Source organism: Pelodiscus sinensis, chromosome 30, assembly GCF_049634645.1.
Source record: "Pelodiscus sinensis isolate JC-2024 chromosome 30, ASM4963464v1, whole genome shotgun sequence".
Taxonomy (NCBI): domain Eukaryota; kingdom Metazoa; phylum Chordata; order Testudines; family Trionychidae; genus Pelodiscus; species Pelodiscus sinensis.
Window position 1 is genome coordinate 7629191 of NC_134740.1, and position 16928 is coordinate 7646118.

Below are 16928 nucleotides of genomic sequence, written 5' to 3' on the forward strand. Positions count from 1 at the left end.
CTACTGAGAGCCGCAGGCAGGTGGCTGTCCGGCTCCCCCGGACTCCAGTCCTTCCAGAATTCAAACCGATGTGCCCAGGCTGAGGGGCTGCGAAGCTCCGAAGGGATTATAAAAGGACTGAGGTGCCCATATGTATGGTAACGAGTGGCAAAGCTCAGCCTGGCTGCGAGAGAGGGGTGTAACTAGCGTGTTTTCATGCACTTTGCTGTCGGTTCTCTCAGCCTGGTCTGCGGGGAGATTGGCAGGGGGTGAGGAGAAGCGGGAGCAGCGGAGCGAGGGGCACAGAATGTGGCAGGGGGCAGGGAGAGCTGTGGGCCTGGCTGGCTTTTTCTAACGCCGCGCTCTGTCCCTGCCCACATCTCTCTGTGAGGGAGCCACAGGCTCCCTCAGGAATACAATTTGGAAATCCCAGCCCTGATCCCGGTCTCCAGCCGTAGCTCAGCCATTGACAAGGCCAGGGAGGTGCGGAGTTAAAAGTTCAGGGCAGAATTTTGATTCACACTGATGCCTGTTCTCAACCCTGTTCCCTCTGCTGCACGGTCACTGCCAGGCAACTCAAGGCAGAGGGTGCAGGCTGGGTTCTTGTAGAATCTCTGGCACGTTTTGTGTCAGTGTGTGTCACTACAGGCAGGTCATTTGCAGGGACAGCAGGTTTTTGGGATTGTCCCTGGAGACGGTGAAGCGCCCTTTGACCGAATCTGTGTAGTGGGTTGTTTCTGAATCGTGTCTGATCCGGGCCACCCACTGCAGCCCGTTCCTGGGAGCCTGGCGCACCCAGTTCATCGAGTAGCTGGAGAAAGAGAATCCAGCGGCTTTGCAGGAGAGTGTGAGGGACTCGCCTGGTTTTCTGAGTCCTTCCCCAGACTCCACCAGCTCCCCATCGCAGCGGGCACCTGCGAACAAAGAACAAGCCAGTCAGGCACCCGACGCGCACACAGAACCGATCGGCAAACGGGTGTAATTCACCGGCACAAGAACGCACCGGAGAGAGCTGTTAGCAAGAGGAGAAAACCCCGCCCGGACAGCATGATAAAGGGAGTGAAGTAGGAGAAATAGGCCCAGGTCTGCAGACGGGGGGGAGTGGGCTGGAAAGTGTCTCTGGGCGCTTCGGATTTAAGCACAAGGCTTGGCCATGGATGTGCGTGTTTTGCTAGCGGCCCGAGGCGGGACTGGAAGGGCCCGTGGGTATAAAGCCCTGAGCTCAGGGCGGGTTTACACACCGACTTACAGCCAGGAAGGGAACCGCGTTGGTTTCACGCGCCCCGGCCGCACCCTGCGGCAGGTCACAGGAGAACACTGCTGTGATCACTGGGACAAAGCGCATCCCCGCAGGCCTGGCGCTGGAACGCGAAAGGGTTAAAATCAGCCGGTGATTTGGGTGCGGGCCCTGCACTGAGCCCTGGGTGCGGGTAGGAACGTGCCCTGCCTGGCTTAGGGCCACACGGGTGCTTTGGAAAACCTGGAGTCAAACCCTCGCTCTGCCTGACAGGTTGCCTCTGCCGAGTGGAAATGGCTCTTACGTGATTGGGCCGCAGGGTCTTGTGAATGAGCCAACAGCGTGTGACAGGCTGCTGCGTCCTGCTCCCTCTGCCACTCGGCATCTGGTTAGGTTGGGCGCAGTTGTTAATTAGCTCAGACATTTAGTCTCATTGGCCCTTACGGGGGAGGGGTTCTTCCCCTGGCTTGCATGACCTGTGCAGAGCCCAGAGAAAACGGCTGTGACTCTTCTTTGTGTGCGGTTGCGGGGATTTATTTATTCTCAACAAAAAATCCTGGCAGCCGGCCCCTCGAAACTGCTCCAAAACTTCTACTGGCAGGGGATATTTGTGGCCGTGCAGAGGTACTGCCGGTCCTGCGACTCCTGCCAGCAAGTGGGGAAGGCCCAAGACAGGAAGAAAGCTGCGCTGAGACCACTGCCCATCATAGAGGAGCCTTTCCAGAAGGTGGCGATGGATATTGTGGGGCCCTTCAACAGAGCGACCCGGACAGGGAAGAAATACATCCTGGTGGTGGTGGACTTTGCCACCCGCTACCCCGAGGCCGTGGCCCTGCCCTCCATCGAGGCAGACACGGTGGCAGACGCACTGCTGACCATTTTCAGCAGGGTGGGGTTTCCCCAGGAGGTTCTCACGGACCAGGGATCCAACTTCATGTCGGCCCTGCTCCGGTGCTTGTGGGAGAAGAGTGGGGTGCAACACACCTGGGCCTCGGCGTATCACCCCCAGACCAACGGGCTGGTGGAGAGGTTCAATGGGACTCTGAAGCAGATGCTACGGACCTTTATGCACCAGCACCTGCAGGACTGGGACAAGTACCTACCCCACCTGCTGTTTGCATACAGGGAAGTGCCCCAGGAGTCCACGGGGTTCTCGCCGTTCGAGCTGTTATATGGGAGGCGAGTGAGGGGCCCCCTGGACTTATTGAAAGACGAGTGGGAGGGGAAGGTCTCCCCGGAGGGTGAGCCAGTCGTGGAATACGTCCTGACATTCCGGGAAAGACTTGCCGAGCTCATGGGCCTGGCCAGAGAGAACCTGAGCAGGGCCCAGAGGAAGCAGAAGGTCTGGTACGACCGCAATGCACGGGCCCGCGCCTACGCTACCGGGGACCAGGTGATGGTCCTGATCCCCGTGCGGAAGAACAAGCTGCAAGCCGCCTGGGACGGCCCCTTCAAGGTGGTTAAGCAGCTGAACGAGGTGAACTACGTGGTGGAGCTGACGGGCCGGACGCGCGGCCAGCGGGTGTATCATGTTAACATGATGAAGCCGTACTGGGACAGGGAGAACTTGGTGCTGGCCGTGTGTAAGCCCTGGGAGGAGCAGGGGGAGGATCCCCTGGTAGGCCTATTCCCCGGGACGGGAGAGGACTCTTTGCTGGAGTCAATTTCTCTTTCGGACCAGCTCATCCCGGCCCAGCAGGCCGAGATCCGAGAGGTGCTGCGCTCCCACCAGCAGCTGTTCTCCAACAAGCCAGGTCTCACCAACCTGGCTGTTCACTGGGTGGAGATGGGCACTCTCGCCCCGGTGCACTGCTCCCTGTTTAGGATCACGGGGAAAACAGCCCAGGACCTGGAGAGAGATGTCCAGGACATGTTGGCCCTGGGGGTGATCCAGCCGTCCTCCAGCCCCTGGGCCTTTCCCGTGGTGCTGGTTCCCAAGAAGGAAAGGTCAATCCAGTTCTGCGTGGACTACCAGAAGCTCATCGCCATCACGGTGTCCGACGCCTACCCGATGCCAAGGCCCGACGAGCTCCTGGACAAGCTGCAGGGAGCTCGCTACCTCACCAGGGGCTACTGGCAGTTGCCGCTAGACCAGGAGGCCAGATTGAAATGGTCTTTTATCACCCCACTGGGGTTCTATGAGTTCCTGGTCGAGCCCTTTGACCTCAAAGGGGCGTCGGCCACCTTCCAGCGTCTGGTGGACCAGCTGCTGCGGGGAATGGAGAACTGTGCCCTACTGTATATTCAGCCAGTCCTGGGAGGACCACGTGGCCCAGGTCAGCCAGGTACTGGATCGGCTGAGGGAGGCCGGGCTGACCGTAAAGGCTGGGAAGTGCAAGGTTGGAATGGCCAAAGTGTCCTACCTGGGCCATAAGGTGGGGAGCGGCTGCTTGAAGCCAGAGCCGGCCAAAGTGGAGGCCATCCGGGACTGGCCTGTACCCCAGACCAAGAAGCAGGTCCAGGCTTTCATTGGGATGGCAGGGTACTACCGGAGGTTTGTGCCCAACTTCAGCTCCATCGCTGCCCCGATCACAGAGCTGTGGGAACCTCTCAGGGACGGTCTAGATAACACTGAGCCAGGCCAGGAGTGCAGGGGGCTGTACTGGATGGTCTCTCTAAGCTCCATCCAAACCCATGAATCCGAATCCTAAGGAACCGGGGATTTAAATCAGGAAAGGGAGGCCAGACAGGGTGGTCTGGACGGAGCAGTGCCAGAGGGCTCTCTGTGCACTGAAGGGAGCCCTGGCCAAGGCCCCAGTGTTGGTAAACCCAGACTTCGACAAGCCCTTTATCGTGTTTACGGACGCCTCGGACACTGGGCTGGGGGCGGTGCTGATGCAGGCGGACGAGAAAGGGGAACGTCACCCCATCGTGTACCTGAGCAGGAAGCTGCTGCCCCGGGAGCGGAGCTACGCGACCGTAGAGAGGGAATGCCTGGCCATGGTGTGGGCCCTGCAAAAGCTGCAGCCGTACCTGTTTGGCCGGCGTTTCACGGTGTTCACCGACCACTGCCCCCTGACCTGGCTGCACCAGATGAAGGGGACCAACCCCAAGCTGCTGCGGTGAATGAGGAGTACTGGTAGTTCAGAATAGGAAGCCTAGTCTGAACTACCTAGTCCGTGCCGCGTGTAGCTGCGCGGCACGGAGTCCGCACTAGCGGATATTTAAAAATGGCGGCGCCTGGCAATATGCAAATGAAGCCCAGGAAATTCAAATCCCGGGCTTCATTTGCAACTCCAGTTGCCTACATTACCACCCTAGTTCAAACTAGGGTGGTAGTGTAGACATACCCGGAGTTAGGTTTCTGGCTGGTATCATGGAGGAAGCAGCCTAGGCAACGGGCTGGGATTTAGGGGCCCAGTCTCCCCCATCTCAAGGGGGGCTGAGGCCTCCTAGGCCTGCCCTGTAACCAGATGACATCTGTGCTGTGCTGTATCCTGGAGAAGCAATAAACTCCCTCTATTCTACTGACTGGTGGAGTTTGTCCGTGCCATTACGGGGGTGCAGGAGGCTGGTCTTAGCGCCGCTACAATGAGTATAGAGGATAGACAGATAGATAGACTCTCAGGCCCCACAGGTCTTGAGCAGCCCTGCCAGTCCTTCTGACTGCCTTCCAGGGAGCCCTGGGGGCAGAACTGAGCACATGGCAGCCCCCCGCCTCCCAATCTGGAATGCAAAGTAGGCATACCGTGAAACTGTAGGGGAACCCAGCCCCTGAGAGCTCAGGGAAAAGGCTGCTGCATTTTGGGGAGCAGGGGAAAGCACCAGGGAAGGCAGGTTGTGGAAGTCACATCCAGAACCTGTCTGGAACTGAACCTGCCAGGAACAGGCTCTGTCCTTGTTAATCTCTGAGCAACCAGCTCTGGAGTGGGACAGATGGGGAACAGCAACACATGGTGCCACATGGGTAGACTTGCCTGTGGCGCAGATGCAGCCAGCCCTGGGATGGGGCAGCTGCACCCCTTCCCCTCTGCCTCCCTCCTTAGACCCCTGCCTATGGCTCCTCATTGCAGGTTATAGGCTGGGGGCAGGGAATTCAGCACTGACTCCAAGGAGGAAGTTCTCCTTACTGAGACCCACACCCTGCAGCATGACACCCTCCTGCTCTTCACCCACAGCTCACGGCAGGGGCTGCAGCCCCCAGTCCAGCCCTGCACAGCAGGGGCCCCCTCCACAGTTCCTCCCCCAAAGCACAAGAGAGACGCTCACTCCAGCCCCCTCTCCCCACTTTCCCACTCCCCACTTCCTGCAGCTGCTCTTTGGGGCCAGGCCGGGGCCGGGGCCGGTGCAGTCGCTGTGCTGGAGACATGCCGAGGCAGAGCCGAGCGACTATGACTGTCACTAAAAGGAAGACTCGGCCGCAGCAGAGCTGAGAGTTGACCTCAAACCACAGAGCTCGGCTGAGACAGCTGCAGGCTCCGGGCCCCTGGTGCTGGGGAGGAGACCTGCCGCTAGCTGAGCCTCTACTGCCCTGTCCTGTGGTTTGATTTGTAGATGCAAGGGAAACCAGGACCCTCCAGAGAGACTCAACCACTTACTTACTGCAAGCTCCAAGCAGTTAATACAGGTGTTTTACAAGCCTTAAAAACAAGGATTATGCAATTGAACCTTTAAATACTATACATTCTAAAGCAATTCATACAGCACAAAGCCATGCAAAAGCAATTACTAGAAGATTATTATAATACAGTAAGGCTATGTCTAGACTGGCAAGTTTTCCGCAAAATCAGCTGTCTACACTGGCCGTTTGAATTTCCGCAAGAACACTGACGATCTCATGTAAGATCATCGGTGTTCTTGCGGAAATACTGTGCTGCTCCCATTCGGGCAAAAGCCCTCGTGTGCAAATCATTTGCGCAAGAGGGCCAGTGTAAACAGCACAGTACTGTTTTCCGCAAAAAAGCCCCGATCGCGAAAATGGCGATCGGGGCTTTTTTGCGGAAAACCGCGTCTAGATTGGCCACAGAGTGCTTTTGCGGAAAACCGTCCTGCCAATCTAGACTCGATTTTTCCGAAAATGCTTTTAACGGAAAACTTTTCCATTAAAAGCATTTTCGGAAAATCATGCCAGTGTAGACGTAGCCTAAGTAAGACAAGATCACTTACACTTCACCCGTATGCTACCTACAGCGCCAGGCGGGAGATCGTAGTCCCTTTGATTCCCACATGTCAGGACACCAACCACTTCTAGTTCTATTGAGCCGGACCTGTGGGTCAATCCTGCTCATTCCCTCCCTCTGATTATCTGTTCTACTCCTATATTTATGCTCCACTTGGTCATTCTAGTAATATCTACCAGTGATTGCATAGTGCATAAAATACCTGTTACACCCATATTTGGGATACATCCTGCTACTCAGGCTGTTCCAAACACTATATATTTGATTGACAGTTCTATGGCTGTACCTTATTAGAATTGTTATGTCCCAGTGCCAGGTTTCTCCCAATGTTCTTGGCAGGGTGTCACTATACCGTACTCCCTGCGCACGATTGTTTAAAGCGCTCCTGAGTCTCAGAGCTCCCCTTTGCCTTGTCCTGGCCTGTGGGCTTATCTGCACCAGACTTGAATCAGGCCTGGGTTTGCTTTGTTAGAAATCCACACTTTGGGCAAGGCAGCCATCGCGTCTGGTCAAGGCAGGGCTGGACAATGCAGCCTGGTCAATATGGGGTTGTCCACGCTCCCCTACGCTGCCCTCTCTGTGGTGTGAGATCACCTCTCAGCTCGGCCGCAGCTTGGTCTTTAGTGATGGCCACATCCAACGTTCTCTAATTGTTTCCATCCACGTGCACAATAGTTTTGTTCTGGGCACTGAGGCATGTGCAGATTTGCCCCACCAGTGGGACCACACGCTGCCGACTGTGGGCACTTTGCTCATCAGCTGGGTGGCATTCGAATCTCCTCTGGGCGGCTGCCCAAGCACTCAGCTTGCAGGGAACATCCCCTCAGCCTGGCTCCCAGGACCCAAAGAGCAGCTCCTGGAAATGCCGCAGGAAGTGAGGAGAGAGGGCTGGAGTGAGCCCCTGCGCTGTGCTTCGGGGGAGGCATTGGGGTGGGGTCATGCTGCAGAGAGTGGGGGATGGGGCTCGGTAGGGGGTGTGTTCCACTGGGGTCCATGCTGACCTCAGTGCCCCAGTGTAACTCCAGGGGGCGCTGCCTCTTACTCTGGAATGAGAGACCCTTAGGCAGTGGCACTCTGTGCTGGTCCCCAGCTGTCCCACCCCAGAGCTCGATGCATTTCCCAGACACACAAACTAGCAGGATCCTCCTCCTCCCTCCACCCAGCCCACCAGCCCCTGGCTGCTCACACCTGGCCCACGGGTGCAGAGCGGCTGGGGCTGCAAGGCATGCTGGGAGTCCCAAAGCTGGGCTGTGGTCAGTCTTGCTCTGAGCCTGCAGCACTTGACATCTCAGTGCTGGGGCTGGGGGGGTGGTGGCGGCATCCCTCAGACAGCACTTCCGCTGTCTGCGCTGATAGGACCCTGGCTGCTGTCAGCAGAGAGGCAGGGCCAGGCCTGGGGCTTGCAGCTTCCAGCCTCTGCTAGTGCAGCCCAGGATGGAGCTAAGGGGCCTTTGTGCTGTGCTGGGTGAGTGACCCCTTTTGCCCCTCATATCCATGCTTGATCCTCCCTGCCCCTGCCCCTGCCTCAGTCCCCCATCCCTTATGCCCCCGACTTCAACCCCCACCTCGGCCAGTCTCTCTGCTCTTGGTCTGGTTCCTCCCTTTGCTTTCTGTCCTTTTTCTCTATCACCCGTTTTCATTCCTTCTCTGCATCTCCTGCTGCCCCTCCACTCCCCGGCCCAGGTGCTCTTTGATTGTCTGCCTCTTCCCCCAGCTCCGCTTCCATCCCCTGAACCAGGGCCCATGTTGGTGACGACTGCAAAATGAGTCCCCTTCCTGCAGGGCTTTGGGCCTTGAACGGGGCTGAGACAATGCAGGGTGGCTTGTCGGGACCCGCTTCTGCCTGCCCGCTCACCCTGTTCTTCCTGCACCAGCGCATCCCCTCTGCCCACCAGCTTTCCCTACCTCGGGCGCCTGGGTTCCTCCAAGATTAACAGAGCCGGCGTCTCACACCTGCCTTCCCAGGGGCTTTCCCCGGCTCCCCAAACAGCCACCCCTTCCCAGAGCTTGCAGGGGCTGGTGTCCCCTTCAGGCTGCACTTCTGCTGGCTATTCCCAGCTGAGATGTGTTTCCGCATCCGTCTGTGCTGCTGTGCAGGGAGTCGTAGTAGCACTAGCTTGAGGAGGCTTTTGGGTGGGGAGGTTTCTAGAGCAGCAGGACCCCTTGTGCTGGGGGCTGCCCTGTCCTCACCGGGATCAGGGCCCCCTTGTGACTACACACGCTGAAAGTGACATGATTGTGTCAGTGTCACCCAGCAGCTGCCAGGTGAGGGGCCCTGCCATGTGCTGGCCTCTGCCTCCAGGGCTTCTGGGCGTGGGTCGGCCGGTTCCCCAGCAGGCTGTGACCTCGCAGGGCTTCCCAGGATCCGGCAGGCTTGGGAGCCCAGGATCTTCCGCAGCCTGTCAGCAGCCCAGCCTGCGACCCAGTGACTGGCTGTCAAACCTCAGATGTTGCCAGGCCCAGCTCCAGTGGGACTAGAACCCAAGTGTCCTGATGTCCAGCCCTGGCCTGTAGCCTTAGACTCCGAGTCCAGCCCCAGGCCCTCCGCTGGCCTTCTTCCATGTCCACCTGTGGCCTAGGCCACCCACCCACCTCCAGGTCCTACCCCAGCCCCATCCACTGAATCTTTTTCTTTCTTTCCCTGCCCTGCACCCCATAACATACCAGGGGGACTGACTGTAAATCCAGCGTCCAGGGTTCTCTCCCCCACATCCCTCACACCCCATGTCACTCCACAGCTCTCACCCGCCTCTTGTCTCTCCTCTTACAGCCTGGCTGCAGATCCTCCCCCAGCCGGTGTCATTGGAGGCTCCTGATTCACCCCCTGGTCTGTCTTGGGGGTCTGTGGGAGTCGTTGTTGGGAGGGATTAGCTGGTTTGCTCCAGGGGGCAGGGAATGAGGCAGGGGGCCTCTCCTCTCTAGGGGCCTGTCCTCTCTAGGGGGGCTGGCTCTGATGAACCCCAAGGGAGAGACTAGCTGGTTGGACAGGGAATGCGGGGAGGTTTGCCATCTCTTTTCCCCTCCTCCCCTCATTTCTGGTGTCTCACAGGAGTTCTCTGCTCCAGATCCCTGGCTATGGGGTGGGGATTGGGGTGGGGGGCTGGGGAACCTTTCAGCAGAGCCAGGCCTGGACTGAGCAGAGTCTCTCCTGGGGCCACTGGACCCAAACAGACCCTGTGGTTGTTCCACATCTCAGCCTGCACAGGGCTGGGCCCCTCAGCTGGGGAGGAGCCGTGCCAGAGGCGTCAGGCTGCACATGTGGCAGTAACTGGGCACCAGGCTGTTGTCATGAAACGTGGCAGCACAGGCAAGCTGCGAGTTAAAGGCCCAGCCGGGAGGCCGACTCCACCAGTATCCCCCCAGTGGCAGCAGGCGGTACTGCAGCCTCTAGCCATTGCAGCTCCTCAGGGTGGCACGTGCGGATCCCTGGGTTCCCTGCCAGGTGCTGATTCCCAGGCTGCAGCCACAGACCCGCAAGGAACGGGGGCTTGGTTCTATCACTTTGTTCTCGGTATCACCAGCCCCTTTTCCATCTTTTCAGCTGCCTCCCCTTCTGCCTCTGTTCCAGACCCCCTGCCGCCCCCCACACTCTCCCTGGGCTCCCAGGCCCCTGTGTATTACCAAGGGGAGCGTCTCAATCTCAGTTGCTCGGCTCCCAGAGGCAAGGCAGTGACAGGATACAGATTCTACAGCGGAAGAAGGGGCCAGGCCCCGGAGAAGCTCCCATCTCCCAGTGGGGCACCCTGGCTGGAGCTCAGGGCTGCGACAGGGGCTGAGGGGCTGTACAGCTGCCAGTACTGGAGAATGGAGTCTGGGCAGGAGGTCCCCTCCAGGGACAGTAACAAGATCTATGTAACTGTGCGGGGTGAGTGCCTTGGGACGGGCATGCGAAGGGCCGTTAGTTACCCTCAGCCAGGGGAGATGGGGCTGGTGCAGGGCAGGGAGGGAGGGGTCACAGGAGCTCAGCAAGGTTGATATGGATTCTGGTGGGACTCAGGGATTATCATGGATGGTGACTCCCAAGGGTGTTAATGCAGGGATACGGGCCTGAGACCCAGAGTCTGCCTGGATGGTGCCCAGGTTCTGAGATTTCGCCGCAATTCACTTGCCCCTTATACTTGGAGTGCAAGGTTCAGCTCCCACCAGCAGCGGCAGATATAGGGCAGGGCAAGTGGGGCGGCTGCCCTGGGCCCCACGCTTCAATAGGCCCCGCGCCAGCCCCGCTCGCCCTGCCGTGTATCTGCCGCTGCTGCCCTCACCGGCTGGAGCCGCCTCCGCCGCTGCCTTTCGCTGCGAGCCCACGAGCGGCTCCGTTAGCCAGTGGCGCGTGCACCGCAGCGGCTCGTTGCCAGAGAGGCGAAGGGCAACACCTGGCCATGGCGCCCGGGTATCCTGCTGCTCCACCCTCCTGCCCCGCCCAGAGAGAGGCTGGGGGTGGTACAGTCCCCTCCCAAATCCCAACACCTAATGCTGCCTGGCCCCCCAAGTCCCAACAGACACATGCTGCCTCCCCCCAACACCCAGCGATGCCTGGAAAATACCAGCCATGGGCAGCCAAAGAGAATCGACTGCGAGCCAGGAGCGTTTTGTAGGGCTTTCGATTATATCGATTGAAAACGACCTGTGTAAAGAAATGGACTTTACTGACATAATTGAAGAATGTGCTGCCAAAAGAGCTAGACAGCTAGACTAGACTTAAATGCAAATGAAAATGTTTAATTATTCATGCAGAATTGTGTTTACGAATGAATTACAATATCATTAAACTAAAAATAATCCAACTAAATTAAGTTTCCATCAGATTTACCCAAGTCACATTTAATATGAAAATAGCTTCAATTTGTGCATTTGACGCCTTTTTTCTATTTTGTCTCCAAAGGGGGGCCCCAAAATTGTGCTGCCCTGGGCCCCGCAAAACTCTCATCTGCCCCTGCCCACCAGCTACTGCTCCCTGCCTGCCCCCAATGGGATGCCCTGGTTCCTGCTGCTCCAAGTGAAGCCTGGTGTTGGGTCGCATGGGGAGTGGGTGTGAATGGGGGCTAAGGAAGAGAACAGAGCCCGGGGCTGACTGACTGGGAGGGGGCAGCTCCTGCCATTGGCTCTCTGGCTGGGTATTTCTCATTCCTGATTCCTCCCCTGTGATCTTCTGTCCCAGCTGCCCCAGCATCCCCCAAACTCTCGCTGCACCCCCCTCAGCCTCTCTATCTCTCTGGGGAGCATGTGACCCTCAGGTGCTCAGCTCCAGGGGGCGAGAGGCCACAGGGATACAGGTTCTATGGAGAGCAGGAGAGGCTGATCCAAGAAGGGGTCCCTGCCCCAGACGGAGTCGCCCAGCTGGAGGTGGTGGCAGAGACAGGGAGGGCCGGGACGTACACCTGTGCCTACCGGAGCCTGCGATCCGGGCGACAGATCCTATCAGAGAGAAGCCGGACGGTGTCCCTATCAGTGCAAGGTGAGGCTGCCTTCCCTGGAGGAGGGGGCAGTGCTATGGGGTATGGGAGTGTTATCTCTCCAGGGACTCCCCCTCCTCTCCGGCCCAGATTTCCCAATTGCCAGCAAACCTCACCCCGTCATGCCGCCCGCCCACTAGCTCCCTCTGACCCCATGTGTATCACCACTCCCTGCCCTCCACGGCCTGCGCACTGCACTGCAGTGTGTGTAGTGGGAGCCAGGCCCTACCAAGATCCATCAAGCCCAATCTGGGGGGAAGCTCACCCCACTGGGCTTCCTGAGGAGGGGCTGAGCCTGGCTGTGGTTCGGGGCCTATTTTGGGAATCCCCATATCCCAGTAGGAGCTGGGCTGGGGTGGGGGAGCTGGGGTGGGGGAGCTGGGCTGGTTCACCCCAATTTCTGACCAAGCAGGGTCTGATGGCATCTGAACCAAGTTGGGGGTGGGTGGGGAAGGGCCAAGCAATGCAGCACAGAGGGGGCAGGAGAACAAAGAAGGGAACCAGGCTCAATCACCAGGGGCTGGCCAAAGTGAGAAGGTTTCCGACCCTTGGGGGGATGCTCTGAACAGGCCTCCGCTGGCTGTTTGGAGACGTTTGCCACAGGAGGTTAAATTTTGCTCGTTTTCCTGCAGATCTTCCTCCGAAGCCCTCGGTGTCGCTGTCTCCGCATAAACTGGCCTATGTGTCTGGGGAAAGGGTGGAAATTCGCTGCTCGGCTCCCCCGGGGGTCTCCCCAGAGCGGTTCGGGTTTTACCAGAGTGGGAAGGCGATAGGACAAACGTTGGGAGATAGCTCAAATTGGCAGATGGATCTCCTAGCCAATGGCATCACAGACACAACCCGCTCGTTCTCCTGCATCTACGAGCAGCTGATCCAGGGGCGGGCGGTGCCCTCTCGTGCTAGCGACCCCATCTCCGCCTCTGTGTTCCCGGCACCAGCGGCCCCGTCTCTGCGACTCTCCCCGACCCACCCAGTCTACGTGACCGGGGAAAGAGTGACAGTTGAGTGTGTTGTCCCTGCTGGGCCCTACGAGCCACAAGGGACCTGGTTACGGAGAGATGAGGAGCTGATTACAGAGAACCTGGGGCCCGAACTCATCCTGAGCGTCACCTTCAGCAACAGAGGGACCTACCGGTGTGGGTACAGCTCAGAGCTACGTGGGCACCGCCTCCAGTCGCCCCCCAGCAAGCCCGTGCCTCTGAGCGTGACTGGTACGAAAAACCGCAGTGTCCATTGGACTGTATAGAAAATCCCTCCCCCACACCCTGCATTCCACTGACCATTACACAGTATAACCCCCCTTCCCCACCCACCCTCTGCTGCCCCCTAGTGCCCATTATACAGTATAGCCGCCCCTTCCCCACCCACCCTCTGCTGCCCCCTAGTGCCCATTATACAGTATAGCTGCCCCTTCCCCATCCCACCCTCTGCTGCCACCTAGTGCCCATTATACAGTATAGCCGCCCCTTCCCCGCCCACTCTCTGCTGCCCCCTAGTGCCCATTATACAGTATAGCCGCCCCTTCCCCGCCCACTCTCTGCTGCCCCCTAGTGCCCATTATGCAGCATAGCCGCCCCTTCCCCACCCACCCTCTGCTGCCCCCTAGTGCCCATTATACAGTATAGTCCCCCCACCCCCACCTTCTGCTTCTCTAGTGTCCGGTGTACAGTATTGCATCCCCTTTCTCCCATCCTCTGGTGCCCATTGTTCCTGTCTATTCCTTGTCACACTTAACACTGTGGCTCCCCCACTGTTTTCTCTACTTTCCTGCTCCCCACAGATCTGCCTCCCCAGGCGGTGCTGAGTGTGGATCCCCATTCTATGGTGCTGAGCGAAGATTCCCGCCTTCTCATCGCCTGTGAAACCTCTTGGAGTGGGAGAGAGCGGAGGTTTCACTTCTGGAAGGATGGAGTTGAGATCATCCCTGGGGATGTAGGATCTGGGATTGACTTCCCAGAACCCAGCACTGGCCTTAGGAATGTTTCTATTCTCAGCATCTCACAGGCTAATTCCAGCATCACTGGGGAATTCACTTGCAGGTATGAGGAGAGCATAGACGGGAGGTGGGTCCCATCCCTCATGAGCCAGGCTGTGAATATCATCGTGATCAAAAAGGATTCCCCAAGCTGCAATCAGGGTAGGTCTACACTGCCAACTGAGCCTGGATCCCACTCATTTCAACCCAAGCTTCTCCCCTCCTGCCATGCACACACACACACCTGTCTGACTCAGGACAGCCAACACACAGCTGTTGGGTGTCAGGACTCTGCAGCACAGCAGGTTCAACCCAAAGTCCTGCAGTTATATGAGTTCCAGCCTGGTCCGTTTGCAATGTGGACACAGCGCAAGGCACAGACCCAGCTCAGAAGGAACATCTGGTGTAGATTTTCTGTGGCTTCTACTTCTGATCTGGAGAGGACAGCATTGCAGCCGAAAGCAACATCTGCTCTCTAGCAGCAGGTGCAAAATTCCCCTTATATCCCCCCGACAGCTCACCTGTCCCCTTCTCTCCAGGCTGGATGCCCCTCATGTCTGGATGTGTCGGAGCCATGGTGCTGCTCTCCTCACTTCTTCTCATCTGCTTCTGCAAGAGGAGGAGGAAAGGTGCTGCTGGTGGTGGTGAGAGACTGGGAGGTTGGGTCTCTGGTGTAGAGACCTTGGGGGTGGGGGAGGTTGGGAGAGGGGAATCCAACAGGTCTTTTATTAACTAACATCCCTGGATGTCATCTGGGACATAAGTGTCAGAGCTACAGACATGGTGGCTATGTCTAGACTGGCATGAGTTCCGTTAAAGTTTTCCATTAAAAGCATTTTCGGAAAAGTGCGTCTAGATTGGCAGGATGCTTTTCCGCAAAAGCACTTTTTGCAGAAAAGCGTCCGTGGCCAATCTAGACGTGCTTTTTTGCAAAAAAGCCCCGATTGCCATTTGCGCGATTGGGGCTTTTTGCAGAAAACACATCTCTGCTGTCTACACTGGCCCTTTTACGCAAAAGTCTTTCGGAAAAAGACTTTTGCCCGAACGGGAGCAGCATAGTATTTCTGGAAAAGCCCTGACAATCTTACATGAGCTTGTCAGTGCTTTTCCAGAAATTCAAGCAGCCTGTGTAGACAGCTGGCAAGTTTTTACGGAAAAGCGGCTGATTTTCCAGAAAAACTTGCCAGTCTAGACACAGCCGGTGGCTTTGGTTGTGTGGGGGGCGGTCAATCAGTAGAGCAGAGCCCATGGGTTCCTGACGGGGGAAATTCCCTCTGGCCTCCCGCTCTGAACCTCGCTCTTCTGAAACAAACCTGGCCCCCAAAGTTGGTCACCCGGGCCAGCCCACAACATTTTGGCACTTGAGGCGGGGACCTCAAATGATGCCCCCATTCCCGCTAGCTTGGGCCAAAACTTTGAAAGGTCTCAATTCTGCCTTCTTCCCGTTCTACTCCTCTCATGGAACTGCCCTGCTGCACATGCACCAGCAGCAGACACAATTTTCTACTGGGTCCTAGTGGTGCCCCCCACAGTATGGCACCTGAGGTGGCCATCTCAGTTCGCCTCCTGGTAAGGCCAGCCCTGGCGGTCACACTTGCCTGCTGAGTCTCTCGACCTCCAGGAGGCCAGGATGTCTCTGGCTTCTTCACCTCAGATCATCACTCTCCTCCAGGTGAGACACTCAGGCATGTCTCTAAGGACACTGAAGGGCTAGTTACTTCATGGGGCTAGAGGTAAAGGGGCAGAGATCCTCAGGAATCAGGACTTGGAAACACAGTGGCAAGACCCCATGAGATGCAATCAAGAGCGGCAGCTTAGGAACAAGGTACTTCCCTGTCCCCTACTGTATGTCTCATTCCCAACAGCAAAACGTGCAGCCTTGTCCGGTCCAAAGAGATCCCCCTTTCAGGCCTTTCATTTCAATCCCAACAAGATTATTGCACAACATCCTACATTGCTGTAAAACTGTTCCCTGCACTCACAGAGATCCCCAGACCTTAGCTTGCAGCCAGAGACCCCAGAGATCCTCTAGACCATGTGTCCAGCTGCTTAATGGCTCCATTTCCCCGTCTCTTCGCAGGTCATGTTGCAGAACCAACAGAGTAAGTTGCCCCACTTGCAGAGGCTGATATGCTTCCAACCAAAGGGAAATGGGTTTGCCCACACCCAGCCAACTGGCTCACCCCATTAGGAACTTGTAATTGGTGGGCAGGGGGAGGGAGGACAGGAATGGCTATCCCAGCCTGGCATCTAACCCAGGTGGAATGTGCCCAACTTCTAATCGACCATCACCTGGTTATGGCTGCTCAAAGCCAAGCTAGTAGGATTTAAATTGAGAACACGGCTCAGAAGAATCTGGTTTTTATTTTTCTATAAGATTGATGGTGATTTTTAAGTGTTTCCCCCAATTTTTCCTCTTTGAATTGTCATGGTCATGAGAAATTCCGAGTGGGACTTACGCTCTAATTATTTAAGGTCCCAACAATCACAGACAAGAATCACAGCTTGCTAAGTGCCAAGGGAAATGGCTTATTTTAACATGGCACATTAACAAAGTAAATGTCCCTAAGGCAAACATCAATTTTCAAGCAGCATGTTTCTTACTTTGCTTATTATCATCAGTGGGGATACTTTAGTCAGTCTGCCTGCATATGGAAAAATGGATGATTGTCGATGCTTACTGAGGGAGATCAGAAGGGAAGAATGGGAGGCAGAGAAGGAAGGAATTGGAAAGTAAAGCAATGCATGAATCAATGAAGGAAAGAAGCAGAGGAGATGATAGGGACAGAGGAAAGAGGGTGTGAAAGAAGGTATCAAACAGAGAACAGAGTAGTGAATATGAGACACAGATAGACATGGAGTAAAGGAGCATGTGAAGAGGGAAAAAAGGAGGTGAGAGCAGATGACGGAGTAAAAAGGAATGATGAATGCAAGGACAAAAAAGCTTTGTTACCCCTGACCCGACCACCTACTTCCATTCCCTTGCTGACCCTAATTCTTCCTGCTCCCGGATCAGACCCATCCCCATGCCTGCTCATTGTACCCTGCTCCGCCACTGATGTATGGTTCTCCCCTTTTCAGGCCTGTGTATGTCAACAGTTCCTTTGGGGCTGGCACAGGTGAGTAACCTCTTCCCAAGTGCCCAGCCACCATGACAGACACAGCCC

General features: G+C 56.8%; 1 gene segment (V, D, J or C); it reads right to left on the reverse strand.

Moving 5' to 3' along the window:
- Positions 1–621: 621 nt before the first annotated feature.
- Positions 622–1324, reverse strand: LOC142821265 (Ig heavy chain V region MOPC 21-like). The segment is given in 2 exon segments: positions 622–893; positions 1273–1324. Coding segments are annotated over 2 exon segments (324 nt in total).
- Positions 1325–16928: the final 15604 nt, after the last annotated feature.